Consider the following 18476-nt stretch of genomic DNA (forward strand, 5'->3'; position numbering starts at 1 on the left):
ATACATCTTAGAGAGCTTCCTTCTAAAAAGGTATGGACGTTAGAGGCGAGTAGTATCGTATATATAGCGCTTTACGACAATGAAAATACTTTCTGAAGAAAAAAAGTCTGGTCTTATTGCATTTCTTAGCACATTAGATTAGTGTTTTGAAAACGCTGTCCTTTTTTAAAAAATGGTTTACTGTTGTATATGGCATTAATATGTTGAAAACGCGTCTGTTGGCCTGGATTTTGAAAATGTATGTAATGCCCTTGACGTTTCTATTTTTTTAAACTAGCCACAAGGCAGAAAAACAGTAGTTTAAGCAAATGGGAATGGCCTTGGACTGAAATGTCTGCAGTAGTGTTTACGACCCGTGGTAATACTTTGACTGCACGAATGTGAAAGCTTATCTGAGATTGGAAACTGCGAGGCTAAAGGAACAATTGCGAATATGATTATTGCTGTTAGCATGTGACATTCTGCATCACACACCATGTGCCCCTAAGGCTGGGAATCTGGTAGACGGCGTGGATGCGGGAAGTGCGTGTCGTGAGTAAAGGGCGTTGGTTTTAGCAGGACATGCATTTTGCGTGCTTTAACCCTCTGTATTCTTTTTGTTCTCTAATGACTAGGTGCCTTGACCCAAGCCATTCGAAATTTTGCAAAAAGCCTTGAAGGTTGGCTCTCTAATGCTATGAACAATATTCCCCAGAGAATGATACAAACCAAGGTAATGTAAGCCATGTGTTACTTTTTTTTAGAACTGAACACGGTAGGGCAAATTGTAAATAGATGATCAAAAGGGGATCAAGGAGTATGGTAGGATAGTGGGTGCTGTCTAAACCTTAAAGAGTACTTTTTGACAACAAATGGAAAATTGAAAGAACACATTTAAATAATCGTAATGTAGCTTTAAAGAGTTTGAAGGTTAAGGCTACTGCTAGTATCTGTTTCCATTTCACTGACAGTAGGAGAGGGGGGGATGGGAAATCAGTGTGTCATGCCCAGCAGTGTAGAATCTGATTACAAGTTCCGTGCCGTGTTGTCAGTGCAAGTCAGAGACAGCAGCAGAGAAGCTCATCCTGAAATGTTGAATACAAGTTAAACATATCTGCAAGGTTTGTAAGTATTTCCTTGGATCCCATCCCCATGAAGGGAAAAGTATTTTAGGTTGGCTTTGTAAACCCAGATTGCTGCATTCACTAGCCAGAACCTAAGGAAGGGATCATTATTTACCGTACTTAAGTGCAATTGCTGACTTTGCAGTTTATTAACCAAGAGGGGTACGCAAGTGTCAGGAACTCTGGAGTGAAGTTTATCCCTTGCTCCAAAATCCTTATATAACATCTGCTATTTAATTTGTACTGATAGCAGATTTTCAAGGTGGTCCCCTTGGGGGGGGGGGGGGGGACTTGGGGGGCATGCTTCCCGCATACATAAAAAAGAAAGCCCTGGAGAGGTGGCGGTCAACAGGGCAATGGGCGTCCACCGCCGCATCTTCATTAAGGAAAGCCGTGGAGAGATGGCGGTTCCCAGGGCAGCGGGGAGGCCGCTGCCCCCCCACATATTTTAAAATGAAAGCCCTGGTGGAGTGGCGCTCCCCAGGGCAGTGGGGGGGGGGGGGGGGATGTGCTGGCCCTCTGCATATTAAAAAATGAAAGCTCTGGGAAGGTGGTCCCCGGAGCTGTGAGGCGGGCCAGGAGGGCCCCCCACACTAAACTTTGTTTGCCCCCGGGACCTGGTCCACCCCAGGGCCCAAAAAAAAAAATAGGCGCAGGAGCCTGCACTTTTTTTTTCTTTAAATGTTGCCGCAAATTCTCAAATATTGCAAACTTGCAATAAAAAAAAATTTTTTTTTTTTTGTTTTGATCAGGGGGCATCCCCCACCAGTGCTAAGGTGTTAGGGTGTCTCCACCATAGCCCATTTTATTTTATTTTTACTGTTTTTTCTGGGACGTGGCTACTGCCAAGTCCCAAGATGGCTGCCATCACTTCCTGGTTTGAGGTGTTGGCAGCCAGTCAGAGCTGTGCATTTCCCTGCACTAAACTTGTCTATGTTCATGAATACTTCGTGGCCAGAGATATATAAATTTGAATTTCCCTTCATTTCTCAAAAACTACTGAACGGATTTACTCCAAAAAAGTGAAAGCGTAATCTGCATACACCAACTAGCTTTTAGCTCTGCCAAATTTGGTGTAATTTTCTCTTGCGGTTCAGCCTGTAGTCGTGCCTAAAGAATCCTATGGGAATTAACATGTGAAATGCAATGTTTTTTAGCCCCTTTTTTCTCGGCCCCCACTTGACGGATGACCCTGAAACTTTCCATGCGCAATAGAATCACCGCAACACTTTTTTGGAAAATTTTGTGACGATTCTTCGAATGGGGCAAAGATATAGGCAAGTCAAAAAACGCTTTTTCTATGCTAACATGGTCCTAACTACAACTGTGCCAGTCACCACTAGATTTTATATATGGATAAGTTGTGCACGAGACTAGAGGATCAGCCCCCTAATACCCAATCACCAAAGGGTGCTACAATACAATAAAAAACAAGACTCAGCACAAACTTAATCCAAAATGTAGACAAAGGAAGACCTCCTTAGATATCAGCTGCACTAATTTAGTGACGCTAAAGCATCAATGGAACAAACGCTGGAATACCTGCTGTGGAATAGAAATCCTCTTCTGGTCTACAAGATATTTACAAATGAACTAATAAAATATTTTCATGACTAAAGAAGGTTTGATTGATGGAATAACGTATACATGCAATATTTCCTAAGGATAGACTGATATCTAAGGACGTCTTCCTTTGTCTACATTTGGGATTAAGTTTGTACTGAGTCTTCGTTTTTTTTATATATATATATATATATATATATATCTCCGGGCCAAAACTAGATGTCAGGAGCATTTGTATCTTCAGCCACACATTACAAATATATATAATTACGTAACTTTTGCAACTTGCTTTTCTGTGAAGACTTCTTAAGACCTGTTATGACTCCTCCCTTAGTTCAGAATGCAGCGGTACAATAGTTCCTCCTCAGATTGTTTTCTTCTACCATCAGGTTCGGATGTTTGCATGCCAGCACCAGGATCAACTCATTCCTTGTTGAATTTTTCTGGGCCAGTCCTTTGACCTTCAGACTCTCAGATTTATAGACAAATACTGCACTGTTGGTGTCCACCTCAGGTTTCCTCCATGATAATTCACCTCTTCTTTCTATACATCACGACTGATGAGCCTAGACTCTCTGTGACCAGGGGCTCCCGTCTGTTGATGACCTCAACATCTCGGGTTGTAGCTTGGAGAATAACTGGAGGGGAAGGGTATGGAATACAAGCCCTTTCACTTCTGCCTGTACAGAAATGCCCAGATGACCAGCATGGCATATCTAATTTCTGCCTGTCACCCCAGTATGACGAGACTTCCTGCGACGCCTTGTTTGTTGTTTTTAGTACAGATAACACTGATACCGCGGGGAGAGGTGCCGGGTTCATCACAGAAATGCAGCGCCAGATACTGGCAGAAAATCCCTATTTTGGGACCTGAAGACCTCCTTGAGCCCAAGGGAGAGTGGGTAGGGCCAATGTGCATCCTAGCCCCCCAAGGGGACGAGAGCCCGAGCTAACTGCTTAGGAGACAGGTGTTTGACAACTTGCTTTTCCATGCTGGAGGACTCTGAAGGTGTTAGATCATGGCAGTCATCCCCATGGCTGGTCAGAATATCCAATGGTCCTGCTTTCAATGTTGATGAGCAAGTCATCGAGCATCTGCATCTTAAGCCACTGCTACCAAAAACTAAAACATCTCCCATAGCCCCACTCGTGTCACAGTCGCTCAACAAGGTAGAACAAGTATTGTCAAGTTGCCAAGAAGGTTGTTTACCTTATTGTATTTTTCTCCAATCTGGGATCCTCTTAGGGAGAAACCGGACACTTTTCGCGTGTGTAATAATATGCAGGGTGACACTGTGGCTAGTGGGAAGAGTCACCCTTTCCTGGGACAATATGAAAGAAACTGAACAGACCTACGCTTTGATAAACACAAAAGGACACCATCATAGTACATATAGCATGCATTTCAGTGTAATTAACAGATAAAAACACAATGCAGTATAAGCAAGCCGCATTGCTGATGGACACATCTACCTGTGGATTCCTCACCATTTGAATATCCCAATGCACCAGCATCCCACGGAAATTTTTCTTTTCAGCTCTCCCAGGTCGAGGAGGACGTCCTAAGTCCACGCTCTGCATGCGACTCCGCGTGATGTCCTCAGAACCTTAAGAAGCCCTCATTGGCATGTTGACATCAGTCCTTTTTTCCCACGTCTTTGATGTGTAATGTTTTTTTCTAAGCTCTCCATAGTATTAGGAGTCTTTCAACATTTTTTCCACGAAACAATGTTTCCTCCGAGGAAGTCGGGGTTCAAGCTCTGCAGGGAATTTGAGGGTCAGATGTCTATCAGCGATTCTCACAACGACTCTTTGTGTCTGAGCAGGGATCCGAACGCCTGTTCTTCATGCTAGAAGTTGAATCCCAAAACATTAAAGGAGATAGAGCAAAGCTCTTCATGGCTAAGGCAAGGAAAGAGAAAAGAGGACGCTGGAAGTCTCATCTTCAATCAAAGTTGCCATCTTGCCACTTTTCGAAGTCGTCAAGAAGGAGCGACGTCATGGTTCCTGGCGTCGTTCTTCAAGGGATCACTCACTGAGGTAAGTGTTCCCAGATACGAAGACTCATGAAGACACAGGTGAGGTGTCTCCGACTCTGTCTCCAGGAGACACTCTGGCATCACCCTCGACCCAGGGGCCTTGACTCCACCTGGCCGCCCTGATCTGGAGTAAGTGTCCAGTTCTCCCTGTGGTTCCACCTCTTCCACCACCTCTTCAGCAGGAACAGGAGTAGCCAGCTTTCCCTGCTCCAGGGTCCGACCCTTCGAATTTTCTAAATGCTGTGTACAGCATTTTTAGCAGGGCGGTAACTGCATCTGGTGCTTTGTATTATTCCTTGGGAGATTTTCCGGTGTAGTATGAGCAGGTGCCGTTCCTGCTGTTTATGCCGATGCCCAGGTTTCCTGGCCCCTTCCAGCGATGAGGAATGCAACCCCATCACCAGTGGCAGTAGTTTGGCAAGAATCTCAGGTGCCGGTTGAGCCTTCTCTGGTGTTGACTGGATACGAACCGGAGTCACCTCACTCCACTCCTGTTCCTCTGATGTTTTGTACGCAGGTGTCAAAATCTCCAGCGCTGTTGCCAGCGCCGGTACCGCCTTCACCGACACAAGTGTTGAAATATAGATCTTGAAGAAGCACAGAGGCTTCTTGAGGAGGACCAGTACTTTTTGGGAAATTATCTGAATTTAGAAGAAAGTCAAATAGTGACTTTGGTTCTGGACTTTGAAGGTGGCCATGGTCTAAATACTTTACTAGCACGGGAGTTGTTGTCCCCCAAAGGTTTTCCTCCACCTGAAGTCACTTCATATCATTTGGTGATAGGGAAGGCTGCAGAGTTGTTGAAGTTGCCTCTTCCATCTACTGAACTCAAATCTAATTTGCTGACAGAGGTACTACATTCTTTATCTTCTTCATCAGAGCCTTTGTTGCCTTTTATTGAGATTCTCACTGAGCCTAATCTTGAGATTTGGCAGAAATCTATGTCATCTGCAGCAGTGTCTAAACCCCTTGCAAGAAGGTACAAACCTGCTCCGGGTGATCCGTTATTCTTGTCCACCCATCCTACACCTTAAAAGTTTGGTGGTGCAAATATCCTCTTCCTCAAGGTTGACTCCGAGGTCTTGTCCGACAACTCCAGCCAGTAGAGAGTCAAAGAGGATGGAGCAGTCTGCAAAGAAAGTGTTTTCTTCAGGTAGCATGGCCCTAAAGTCAAACCAATGCAGCCTGTTTATTAGGATGATACATCCATGTGTTGATGGAATCAGCCAAGAGGGTGGTCCCAAAGTTACAAAGTTAAAGGACATTTTTCAGAATTTCTGAACGACAGTCAGGCAGCTGCCCGCTAAGTCGTTCAGTAGGGTAATTCAGTTGCGAGGCGTTGGGATCTTCAGTTGCCACAAGGAGATATGCATGGCTGAGGTGGTGTGGTTTCTCGTCGGATGTGCAAACTACCCTGTTAGATTTGCCATTTGGCACTAAAGCAGATTCTGCCTTGGAGAGATTTAAGGACATTAAAGCGATAGTGAGATCTTTGGGTCTTCAAACGCAGCCTAGAAATTACAGGCAGTTTCGTAGGTTCCGGGGGTTTGGCTGGAACGTTTCCTTTTGTGAAAGGAGCCAATACCAGCAACAACAGCAGTAGCAGCCCTCCAATCCCCTCTATATCAGTTATATAGAGGGCGGGGCAAAGGTAGACAACATGGAGCTGCCCATCAGCCATCTTCCTTCTCTTACTCTTCCTCTTCTTCCTCCTTTGACATTGTTGCAGGTAAGCAGCCCTAGTTCTGCCATCTCGGAGAATGCTTGTCTGTGGGAGAATGGGAGGCCTATTTTCTACTACTATGGAGATCTTATACAACAGATCTTTGGGTTTTGTGGAAAATGGGTATGCCCTACCCTTCCAGGAGTTTCCCCCACCCTTTACTCCCCAACAACATTTTATTTCCTAACATCTTCTGCTCCTCCAACAGGAGTTTCAAATCCTACTTCAAAAGGGTGCAGTAGAGTTGGTTCCAGAGCAGGAACGGGGTCAGGATTGCTATTCCCTCTGCTTCCTTATTCCCAAAAAAGACGGTCATGTGCACCCAATCCTTGACCTCAGGATTTTGAACTGGTTGCTCAAACTGGAAAAGTTCAAGATGCTGACACTTGCACAGGTGCTTCTTGTGCTGGAGAACGAAGACTGGATGGTCTTGATCGATTTGCATGGGGTGTATTTTCTCATCCCCATTCTGCAGTCACACAGAAAGTATCTTTATTTCACGGTGGTCTCAACATTATCAGTTTGCTGTCCTTCGGGTTGATCTTACTTCAGCACCTCAAGTCTTCACAAAAGTGATGGCGTAGGTTGCAGCGCATCTCCGAAGGTGAGGAATACCAGTATTCCCTTACCTGGACGATTGGCTCCAGACTCCAGAGTTGGTGTTTCCCCACTTGCGGTTACTGTTCAGCCTGGGCTTTTCCTTCAACGTGCTCAAATCTCACCTAGAGCATTCTCAGCACAACCTGTTTATAGGGGCAGTACTGGACACTGCAGTAAATTGAGCCTGACCTCCTCCTCAGAGGATTCTAGACATTCAGGCTATGATTCCAATATTTCAGAATGGAGCAATGGTTCCAGTCCTGAAGGTCTTGAGCCTGCTAAGTCTGTTAGCCTCTTACATTCTGTTAGTCACCCATGCATGCTGGCACATGAGGGCCCTCCAGTGGTGCCTTTGCAGGCAGTTGTTTCAATACAATGGGGATCCCAAAGAGACGGTCAGGATCTCCAGAAACACTGCAGTGGATCTTCAATGGTAGGGTGTGGCCAGCAATCTGTCTCACAGGAAGCCGTTTTGTCCTCCACCTTCAGTGGCCACAGTGATAACAGATGCCTCCACTCTAGGGTGGGGAGCTCATCTGGAGGATCTGGAGATCAAAGGACTTTGGTCTCCAGAAGAAAGATTGTTTCATATCAATCTATTGGATTTGTCTGTGATACGTCTGACTCTCAAGGTCTTCCTCCCTTCTACTTGTGGTCAGTCGGCACAGGTCCTAACAGATAATACTATTACAATGTGGTACATAAGCAACCAGAGAAGAGTAGAGCTGTATCTTCTCTGCAGAGAAGCTCTACGACTTTGCCAAGGCCGATCCCAAGTCATATTAATTGCACCACATTGGCTGTGAAGGGTGTGATAAACAGACCTTTTTCACCCCTTGCTGTGCCCTCTGCTCCGTCTCCTTAACAGGGCAGACCTCCTCTTGCAATCACAGGGGGAGGCTCTACACCCCCACCTCCAGAGCCTACACCTACATGCCTGCAGATTGAATAGAGCAACCTGAGTTTTTTTACTCTTCCTCCTGATGTGGTGGGTGTTATTTTAGGGCAAGCAGGCACACTACTAATTTGAAATGTATAATGGCAAATGGGCTTAACTTGTAAAATGGTGTGAAAATGTTTTATTGATCCTTTAAAAGCCTATTTGTATGATATTTTACGTTTTGTACTTTCCCTAGCTCAACAAGGTTGTGCTGTTGCAACAGTTAAGGGATACTTGTCTGCCCTTTCGGTATTCCTTTGTTTACCTGATGAACCTTCTCTGTTTAAGACCCTACAATGTTAAGGTTTATTAACAGACGTACAGAGAAGTACTCTCTCATTTTGTTTATTATGCCTCAGTGGCATCTGAATTTCGTACTAACTTGCCTTATGGGTACTCCGTTTAAACCCTTTCAGAGGTGTCATTTGAGACTACTTACTTTCAAAAGGATTTTTTCTGGTGCCCATAACATCATCTATGCATTAAGGCCCTCATTACGACCCTGGCAGGTGGGTGAGAAGTGGCGGTAACACCACCAACAGGCAGGCGGGGAAAAAAAGTGGAATCATGACCATGGTGGTTACCGCCACGGTCACCCGCCACTTCTCCACTCTGACCGCCAGGGCGGTGACGACCGCTGGGCTGGAGACTTCGGTCTCCAGCCCGGCAGCCGTCACCAGACCGCCGGCGGTATCAGGGCCCTGCATACCGCCATGGATGTCAGGTGGTTTGGAACTGCCACGAAATCCATGGCGGTAGGCACTATCAGTGCCTGGGAACTCGTTCCCTGGCACTGATAGGGGTCTCCCCCACCCCGAGTCCTCCCCCACACCCCTCACCCCCCTGCTACACCCCAAAGGTGGCAGGACCCACCTCTCCACCCCCACCCCCAACACGCAAATACACACACCACCCTCCCCCAACATGCACATACACACACCCCTACATGCACACATACACAACAACACATACCTGCACACATAGAGACATGCACACAGACCAACCCGCACACATTTCCCATACACACAACACCCCCCTGCATGCACACACACTCACACACCCCCTCTACATACTCACATGCACACCTCCATGCACGCACACAACACCTCCCCATGCCCCTCCCCTAACGGACAATCAACTTACCTTGTCCGTTGATCCTCTGGGAGGGGATGGGATCCATGGGGGCTGCTCCGCCGCCAGCTCCCCGTCACCAGAACACTGCCACGCCGAATCCTGGGTTGGGATTCGGTGGGCGGTGTTCTGATGACGGGCGGTGGAGGTGGAGCAGCCTCCACTTCCCCGCTGACCGCCAGTATGGCTGCTGGTGGCTCCCTGTCTGAAAAAGGACGGAGGGCTGCCAGCAGTCATGATTCGCTGCGCGGAAAACCGCCTGCACTGGCGGTCTTCAGCACAGCGGTACCTCAGTGGTCTTGCAAAAAGATCACCGAGGTTGAAATGAGGGCCTAAGTGTGAAGCCCCCTTCACAAATTTAATGCAGATAAGTTGGTATTGAGGACCAGGGCTGATTTCCTACAAAAGGTGGTTACTCCCTTCCACCTGGGCCAGTCTATCACCCTTCCTACTTTCTCTCCTTCACATCCATCTAAAGAGGAGGAAAGGCTTAATTGTTTGGACCCTAAAAGGGCTCTGAGCATTTATGTGGACAGAACCTGTGATCTCCGGTTGGATGATCAGCTGCTTATAGGTTATGTGGGCAAGTTTAAAGGAAAAGCAATGTATAAGAGGACATTGTCCAGATGGACTATCCTGTGCAACAAGATCTGCCACACCATGGCCAACAAATAACAACCTGAAGGTATTAAAGCTCATTCTACTAGAGCAAAGTCTTCTAGTTCTGCATTAGCTAGAGGTGTCCCTGTAGTTGACACCTGTAAAGCGGCAACTTGGGCCTCCCTTCACACTTTTGCGAAGCACTATTGCTTAGACTCTGAAGTGAGGATGGATGGTCACTTTGTCCATTCTGTTTTGCAAGATTTATGGGCAGACAGGCAGCTACCTCCGAGTGCGAGACTGCTTGGAGATTCGATTCAAAAGGTGAGGATTCCACAGGTAGATGTATCCGTCAGAAGAACAAGTTTCTTACCTTTGGTAACACTTTTACTGATGGATACAATATCTACCTGTAGATTCCTCACTGACCCACCCACCTCCTCATTGCTTGTCTGCAAAGCTATTTGTATATTTTGTATTGTATTTTTCTTTATGTATATATATATATATATATATATATATATATATATATAAATGTTTTTAGATAGATTAGTCTTTAGTTTGCAATCTACCATATGCTTTTGCATCAGTACTGTTGGTTTCACCCTTTCACATCGAAGGCATGAAAAAAATGAGTGGAAACAAATGTCAGCACGCTGACGAGGGCTTCTTATTGCTCCGATGACATCACGCAGAGTCATTTTGAGGTCCTCGTCGATCTCGGAGAGCTGAAAGGAAATGTTTCAGTGGAATGCTGGTGAATTGGAATATTCAGAATTTGAGAAATCCACAGGTAGAACTGTATCAGAAAAAGTATTACCAAAGGTAAGTAACTTGTTCTTTGCTGCTTCAGGAATGGTATTTATATTCTGACTCAACAGCTAATGTCTGGGCTACAAGCACTGTGGCCTGATAGCACTTTGATTCCAGATCTGGTCCCTGAGCTGATTGAGCAACATTTTGCTTCAGTTAAACTCCCACCACAGGAGACTAAAATGTGCCTGAATGCTGATTCAGATTCTGCCTAATCGTGATCAGTCTCTTCCCATTCATACTGTTACGCACAAGACGATGCATTCATTGGCATCCTGCTAACCAGTAGCTTAGGATGTTTTTTTTAGACTTTCTTCCTCAGATACTGTTAAAGACATCCTGGCAATGGAGTTGTCATTTTTAAATCAATACATGTACACTACAAGGGCGCATTCAGAATCTTCACAGTCTATGGCCTTCCAGTCTAAATATCGTTTAACGAATGAGTATCCATTCATAGTAATGGGAAGTGTTCTGTCTCAGTGAATTATTATAGCAGTGGCCTTCGGCAAAGGTGCAGTTTCTTCTCCTTCAGTTCTGGATAAAGTGTTTGGGAAAATCATGGAAGAAACATTTCTTGCACACTTCATAGTTCTAAGGCAGAATAATTCTTGTACTTTTATATCCTGGTATAATTTACTACACTAAGACAAAATCGAAAACTGTGTGGAATTTTTGCTTTAGATGATGCTATTAAGAATTAATAGCTTAGACGTGTTGGATGTAAGTGTGCTGCTGTTTAACAGTTTCAATGTAGCAAACACTACAAAAAGAGCCATAAATGGTTCAGTTTGTATTCCATTATGTGCATCGCTTGGAACCTCATTGCCTGTCCAGATTTTCAAGGTAAAATTGCAAACTTTTATTAAACTACTACTTGATCAGGCCCTCAGACACGGATCTGGAGTGGTGATGACTAAATCCCTTAGTTTGATCACCACGTAAAAACAGAAGGGCAGCCACCAACCTTCTCAAGCCTATAGAGGCCTTTAAAGTAAGATATATGTAAAAAAGGATACAATTCAAAGCAAGTTCAGTAAGTGCAGTTTTTGACGCAAGCACATTAACAATTGTGACATGAACAGTTATAGTTGAGGCAACTTAACTTCTGTTAAAGATCTCAGCCTCTTTGTTTCCCATCAGTTGAGCAGCATATGTTCCCTTTTGGAGCCTGGATTTAACTTTTTATAAACAATGTCCTCCTACAGATAATATCATTGAGGTCTGAAGATAATATTGGAATATTTGACTCTCACTTTCCATTCCTAAACCCCTGCTTCTCAATTGAGAATTCTGCAGTTACTTTAGGAGCTTTGGTATCCGGGTGCCATCATACTGGTCTCAGATCATTGAAAGGTCTGGGATTTTATTCTAGGCACTTCATTCCATAAAAGACTATTCGACACAAATCCCGATGCTGGACCTGTAAAATACAGAATTAGTTCCTTCAGGTTGAAATGTTTCACAGGGTAAATCTTAATCTGATATTGGAGCCATTGCATCATGGAGATTTGGTTATATCTAGCCCTCCAGGATTCCTATGTTCATAGAACCATCAAGAAAAAGAATGAATACATGAATGAATACGTTTATTGATCAGTTAATTAAAACTTTTACAATTAAAATCAGATTTGACTATCCCATCAGCATAAACCACTATAAAGTTCATTAATCCTTAAAATCCCATTTCAACAATTGGAGTACAAAACAGTAATTTGCTGGATGAAGTGTGCCTTGAACCCGCGCACCGATGCCCTCAATAAAGTGCAAGTGCTTTGTTTTGTAAACGTGATGTGTGCAAGTGAACCATTGTTTATCTCCCAAATGACAGTGATTATGAAAAGCTCTCTGTTTAAAAGTGCCTACAAGGCAAACGTGTCTGAGTTAAAAATACGATTACTGAATCGTGCTAAAAAAAAGTGCCAAGTCCTTCTGTTTAAAAACGAACAAAAGCACAAGACAGACTTTTTGCTGGCGGAAAGCACCTTGAAGCAGCATAACAATGCCATTGTTTCATAAGAAATGGTGGACGGCAGATGCACCATTTTGTAAACATGGTCTGATCATGATCTAATTACCTGGGGTTTGTTCAAGACTAACAATTTTAAAGTGCTTAGCAGGCGAACCGGGTGCTAGGCCATAAACCAGAAAAACACGTTGTCTGTTTTCAACGAAATGCAAAAACATGTTTCACTGCTACTGACGGTGTTACATTGTGAATTTTCTATCTGTCTGAGCCATGAATTTCAAAAATGTCTCCCTACGCTCTAGGTCCTCTCCTTGGCGGCAAGTTATTAAGCCTGCCAACACAGACTTATGCCTTTTCTGATGAAGTGGTACTAAAGTAGCCGTTTTCTGTCTTCTACCAGCACTGGACATGTGTATACGATGTGTTTGATGTCCTCCTTAACATATTGGCACAGGCATCACGCAGTTGCAGTTACTTGTCTTAGCCACGAAGGGGAGTTACATAAAGTGGTTCAGCTGCCCAGGCGGTAGCTTAGGTTAGTAGCTTCAGTTTTGCCTTAAGCCCAAACGTTTCTCGTAGATAGACTTGATGTAGGATCCAATTGTCTTCCATGCATGTGATCATTTCGGCTGCAGGGCCTTATCTATCAGCATAAAAGCTTTTTAACTGCCGAATCTACAGCTTTATTAAAAGCCGCCTGGCTAGGAGTTACCGCCCATAATGGCTTGATCTGCAGCTTTTGCATGGGCAGTTTCATGTATTCTTTTCCCGGAGTGTTACCTGGATCATGTACTGCTTTCCACAGAATGGTATTTAATAAACCTTCCTGCGCTCTTTTCGTTTTGTGGCAAATTTTTAAATAAGTGCCCAAACTGGCCAAGTCCTGTCTCTGTAACCCAACTTCTAACCTTACATGGGCTGGTGATGTGTGGCGCAGCAGCCAAAACACACACCAGTATGTACTAATAATTGCGCTTCCAGTTACTCCGTCTGTCCTCCCTCTTAGTGCTTCTGATCCATACGCTAAGGAGAGGCAAGTTTTGAATCATTGACTTATACTAGAGGTTGTGGAAACATTCCTTTAAAGGCATTCCTTAATGGGTATAAGGTGACTGACAAGGTGTTATACTTTCTTGTTATTGAACTGTTATGCGTTGTGAATGAGCCTCGTGTATCAAAGATCACCCCCAGATATTTGTACACCGGCACTGATTTCAAAACACACTTTCCGACTGATATGTAGGCGCTGAAGTTCTCCCTTTGCTTATTAGCATTGTTTTCGTTTTTTGAGATGAACTGTTAGACACTTCTGCATATGTCGCCATGGCATTTATTAGCCTCTGCAGGCTAGCCTTTAGCGCACATCATGTGTGAAGCTTGCCAGCTGAGGGCATGAGAATTTACTGAGTTGTCAGTTCTGTTAGATACAAATTAATGTGATAAGGGGCAAGGAAGCAGCCTTGCTTCAAGCTGTTGCTGGTGTATAATTTCCTTGAGACAGTTCTTGCGGATCAAGTCTAATTCATATCCATGTGTTGGCACATATGACTTGTATAGCATTGAAAAACGGTATCACCAACATCTTTGGTTTGTCTTTAAGGTCAGAATTAGTAGTATAAATATCTCGCAATAAGCCTCAATTCATCTCCAATTATATTTACAAAGATGCTCTTTACAACTGGCTCATCAGAGCTCAGGCTCTAGTGTATGTGATCAAAATTCTTCAACTAGTGTGCATGAAGGTTTGCTATTTGTAGTCCTGTAGCAGCATCAGGAAATCACAAATATTTAAACAAATTGCTGTTCATAGTAGCTGTTCTTGACACATCCCTGGGACTGGTATTTGATCATTTGGGAAGAATAAAATCTCTGGAAGAGACCATCTTCAGTTTTCACAAGGGGCTGCAATACACATGGTCCCTTTTGGCCCATCCAAAGGTGAGATGCTTAGATTTATCTCCCTGATCATTAGAACTCAGTTTGAGAACATCAATCAAAGAGAAACATTATTTAAAAACTGTTGTTGAATCCATCTATTAGTGGCTTCGTTAAACAAAAGTTGTAAAAACCACCCCTCTGGCAATAGGCCACTCGGATAGTAATGACAAAAGACTTTGTGAGCACCTGTAGAGCCCCACTGCAAGAGCTTCAGCACCCATGGCCCACGGTCAGCTCAGGATAAGACAATCTGCATAAATCATTCGACTTTGAAACCCTGTTTTCATGTCATGCAGAGAAATGTAGCCCAGTTCCTCACAGAAAACAAACCAGGCAGATTTTATTTAAACTGTTGGATAAAGTTGCCTTCTCTCTGGCTTCTGGTGGTTCGTTTGTACACCTAGGTTATTTGTTTTATTTGAACAAAAAGTGTGGTACAAAGTTGCCTTATTGCTCTTCCTTTGTAGAGCTAGGTTACTCATAAAATCATCCTTCCACAGAGCTTTTCACAGAGAGGGGAAAACAAAATTCTAATTGTTGTCTTCAGAAAATTACACCAGGTTGTTTATTAGTGTGAATTCAACAAGAGAGTGCTTCAGTCAATCTTCAAAACTGGACTTTAGAGGAAACTCAACAGTTAACACCAGAATATGCTCTTTTTGGACTGGTCAGTCAAGACTCCTCTGACTTTCTACCTACTCTGTTGAGCCACTGAATACTCATGTATGTGTGGACTGTCCGCAATCTGGATAGCCTTGTTGGCATAGACAGATCTTTCTAGCTTCCTTAAGGCTCTGGTCTTTTCATCTACGAGGAAAGAAGGATTTTCCTTGTCTCCCCCCCAATTGCTGAATTTGTGTGCTGCCAGGACATGCTTTACCAGATGCCAGTACAAGAGCAAGTGCCATTGTTGTGCCACTAAAGTAAGTAGAAAATAATTTTTTGTTTCAAGTTATTTAAAACCATAACAATTTAACGAAACAAATCTAAGATATTCTCATGGCTGTAAAAAGCAATTTGTCCAATCCAAACCAAACCAAACCATTATGATGCTCTTTAAAAACATATACATAGACCATTTACCATTAATATATACCTAAATTAGAATCCTTGCTGAGGGCTAGCTCCACGTTTGTCCACAACTGAGTCCAGTTAAGGAGAGATCACTAGGTTTAAACAGTTGGACGGTTCTCAAAGCCGTAGAGGAAACAAGACATTTATAACTGAGGTTACTGTTTAGCAGATCGGAGGCTGCTAGTCAGTAATTAGTTCACGCTTGGTAAAGTATATTCATGCTTTATATACTTGTAAAATACTTAAAATGTCCGTCATCAACACATGCATAATAAAAATTCCTAACTGAGAACGAGCTCCACCTTCATCAACCCTAAAATAGGGTGCATTAGATTCTGAACATCTGAATTACCTAAGGGTGAGCTCCACATTCATCAATACTAGAATAAAGTGCATTCAATTCTGCAACTTTAAACAGTGGGTTCTAGATCATCACCTAATTCTGTATAGGCCTCTTTGAACGTCATCCTTTATACCTGGACTCAGCAGATTCTGGATCCTACTGGAGTCCCATAACATTACTTTTTAAATATCACTGTGATTATCACTACGCTTATGTAGGTGATGCTAAGTACAGTCCCCCCTTTAAACTAATATTGTTTTAATACAATTTCTCTGAACAACTGCTTCACAAGCTTCTTGCTTCCATGGCTCCCTCAACAACCTTTTATTGTCTGTGGTGCTCCTAGTTCAGGCCAGCAATCAGCACACCACTATTATCAGGCTCTTAGGGCTTAAATACGAGCTTGGCGTTTGGACAAGCCAACCGCCAAATTCGCAGGGAGGATGCCAGTGCCATGGCGATTGAGTTCCCCCCAAGCATATTAGGAACATTATATTATGCCTCTTCCTGCCGGGCTGACCGGCGGAACAGTGCTACGGTCTTGGTCTCAGCTCCGTTAAGAGAGCTGAGGCCACTACAGTAGCACACCAGCACCATCAGAATACGCACTGTCTACAAAGCAGCGTTGTAATCAGCATGACCGCACTGAGTTCAGCGCCGCCGGGGCTGAGTACAACTCAGACCGTCATCAGCCCATCAGGAACAATGCTCCTGGCAGAGACTGCGGCTCCTTGGTGGGTTCACCCACCAGGGTTGTGATATGGCAGTCAGGCCGCCTAGAGTGCGGCAGTCCGTCCGTCACCACGAGGGTGGTGGTCCTCGAACCGCCACACTCGTAATGAGGCCCTTAGTCTTTTGTATATTAAATGCTTGCAATCTGACAGGAGTACGGTCACCTTTGTCACTTCACAGTCATTTCACTAGAGCTGAAGCAACATAAGGATGCTTATCAAAGGCATGTACTTAGTGCTGAAATGTGCAAAGGAACAACATTAGCCTAATTCTATGCTTTCTAAAAGCACCACTGTTTAAATACATCTTATTTTAAAGATGCTGCTTTTGGTCAGGAAGTACTAGACAAACTATTTGCTTGAAGCCTGGCTTGGTGTTTGCTCTTTCACTCACGCACAAATTTGTGCCTTAGAATCTGGTTTCCAACAAGCTGGGAAGGAGAGAGAGAGAGAGAGAGAAAGGAAAAGCCAGTAGTGTTAGTTCCTTCACAACACCAGTATTTCGCTCAGGAAGTCTATGCTACGTTACAAAACTACATGGCATAAAAAAATAAACATGTGGAAACTGGACTGGAACAGATGCCAGATGCCCGCTTACATTTAAACTAGACTGTGATATAATCTGATCTTTATGGTCAAACATCACTATAGTACTTGTTTTAGCTACAGAGCACAAACAACAAGAAAAAATCCCAACGGGTGGCTAGAAGTCACAAAAAACTAGCAGCGTGTGCATGCGTGTCTTTGGATGTGGAGATATATGGATGTATTAATGCCACCATGTATTGCAGATTTTTTTTGTGTCTGAATATGTGTGTGATGTTATGTGTCCTCATATGTATGCACCATACAAGAGCCAAACCAACTGCCTTTGTCAGTGCATCCTTGGTCATAATTTAGACTCTCCTTTCTGAATAGGGATCTCCGCTGCTGAAAAGGCAAGGTATTGACCAATATTCACTGAGAATGTTTTTATTAACTTTCTGAGGTTTCAGATAGGAGAGAGTACCAGCGAAGACGGTAATCATGTGCAATAGGCGATAATAGGGGTGGACTATATGAGAGTAAATGGCGCTTTAATTCTCAAAATTATCCCTTACCTGTTCTACATTCAAACGGTGCTTCTAAATTAGGGCTTCACCCCCAAATGTGCCCCATACAATAACCTCAAGCGATTATCCCAAATAAAACAGTTAGTAGTAGCACACTTTTATATCATAAGAATAATTTCATGACAATGACAAAAATAAATGTAAAGTCCATAATATATCTGTTCCATGTGTTGAAGGAGTGTTTATTCCAGGTAAAATATTGCGTTCCAAACAATAATCCACAACTCCAATCTTCAAATATGTTCCCAAATCCACTTGTTCGTCAACACGTGTTTCGTCAGGGGAGTGCCCCTTGACTTCCTCAGGACCTCCTTCTGTTTATAAACTTTTTTTCTATTCACTCTCCAAATATCAAAGTTTATATCGATTCACCTGGCCATGTATTCTTGACTCAATTAATTCACAATTGAATGCCTCGTTCGGAGAATGGCCAGCGTATCCTGTATATTTGTTTATTTTGTTCTATTGCTTTCGGCCACCGCAAGTACTTCGGATGCCATTTCGGAAAATGGCATTTCGGAAAATAGTATTTAAACAGTGGTGCTTATAGAAAGCATAGAATGAGGCTAATGTTGTTCCTTTGTACATTTAAGCACTAAGTACATGCCTTTCATAAGCATCCTTAATTGAGTCACGAATACATGGCCAGGTGAATCGATATACACTTTGATATTTGGAGAGAGAATAGAAAAAAGTTTATAAACAGAAGGAGGTCCTCAGGAAGTCAAGGGGCACTCCCCTGACGGAACACGTGTTGACGAACAAGTGGATTTGGGAACATATTTGAAGATTGGAGT

The 18476-nt window shown here is 43.6% G+C and overlaps 1 protein-coding gene across 4 annotated transcripts in view; it reads left to right on the forward strand.

Annotated features, from left to right (window-relative positions):
• RFX3 (regulatory factor X3) overlaps positions 1–18476 on the forward strand; it is a 555440-nt gene that overhangs the window by 492087 nt on the left and 44877 nt on the right. For all 4 annotated transcript variants that reach the window (XM_069228385.1, XM_069228414.1, XM_069228395.1 and 1 more), the window contains one exon: positions 615–712. In XM_069228385.1, the coding sequence (XP_069084486.1) occupies positions 615–712 (98 nt within the window). The remainder of the gene's footprint in view (positions 1–614; positions 713–18476) is intronic.

The sequence above is a fragment of the Pleurodeles waltl genome, chromosome 1_1 (genome assembly GCF_031143425.1).
Source record: "Pleurodeles waltl isolate 20211129_DDA chromosome 1_1, aPleWal1.hap1.20221129, whole genome shotgun sequence".
In the NCBI taxonomy this organism is placed as follows: Eukaryota; Metazoa; Chordata; class Amphibia; order Caudata; family Salamandridae; genus Pleurodeles; species Pleurodeles waltl.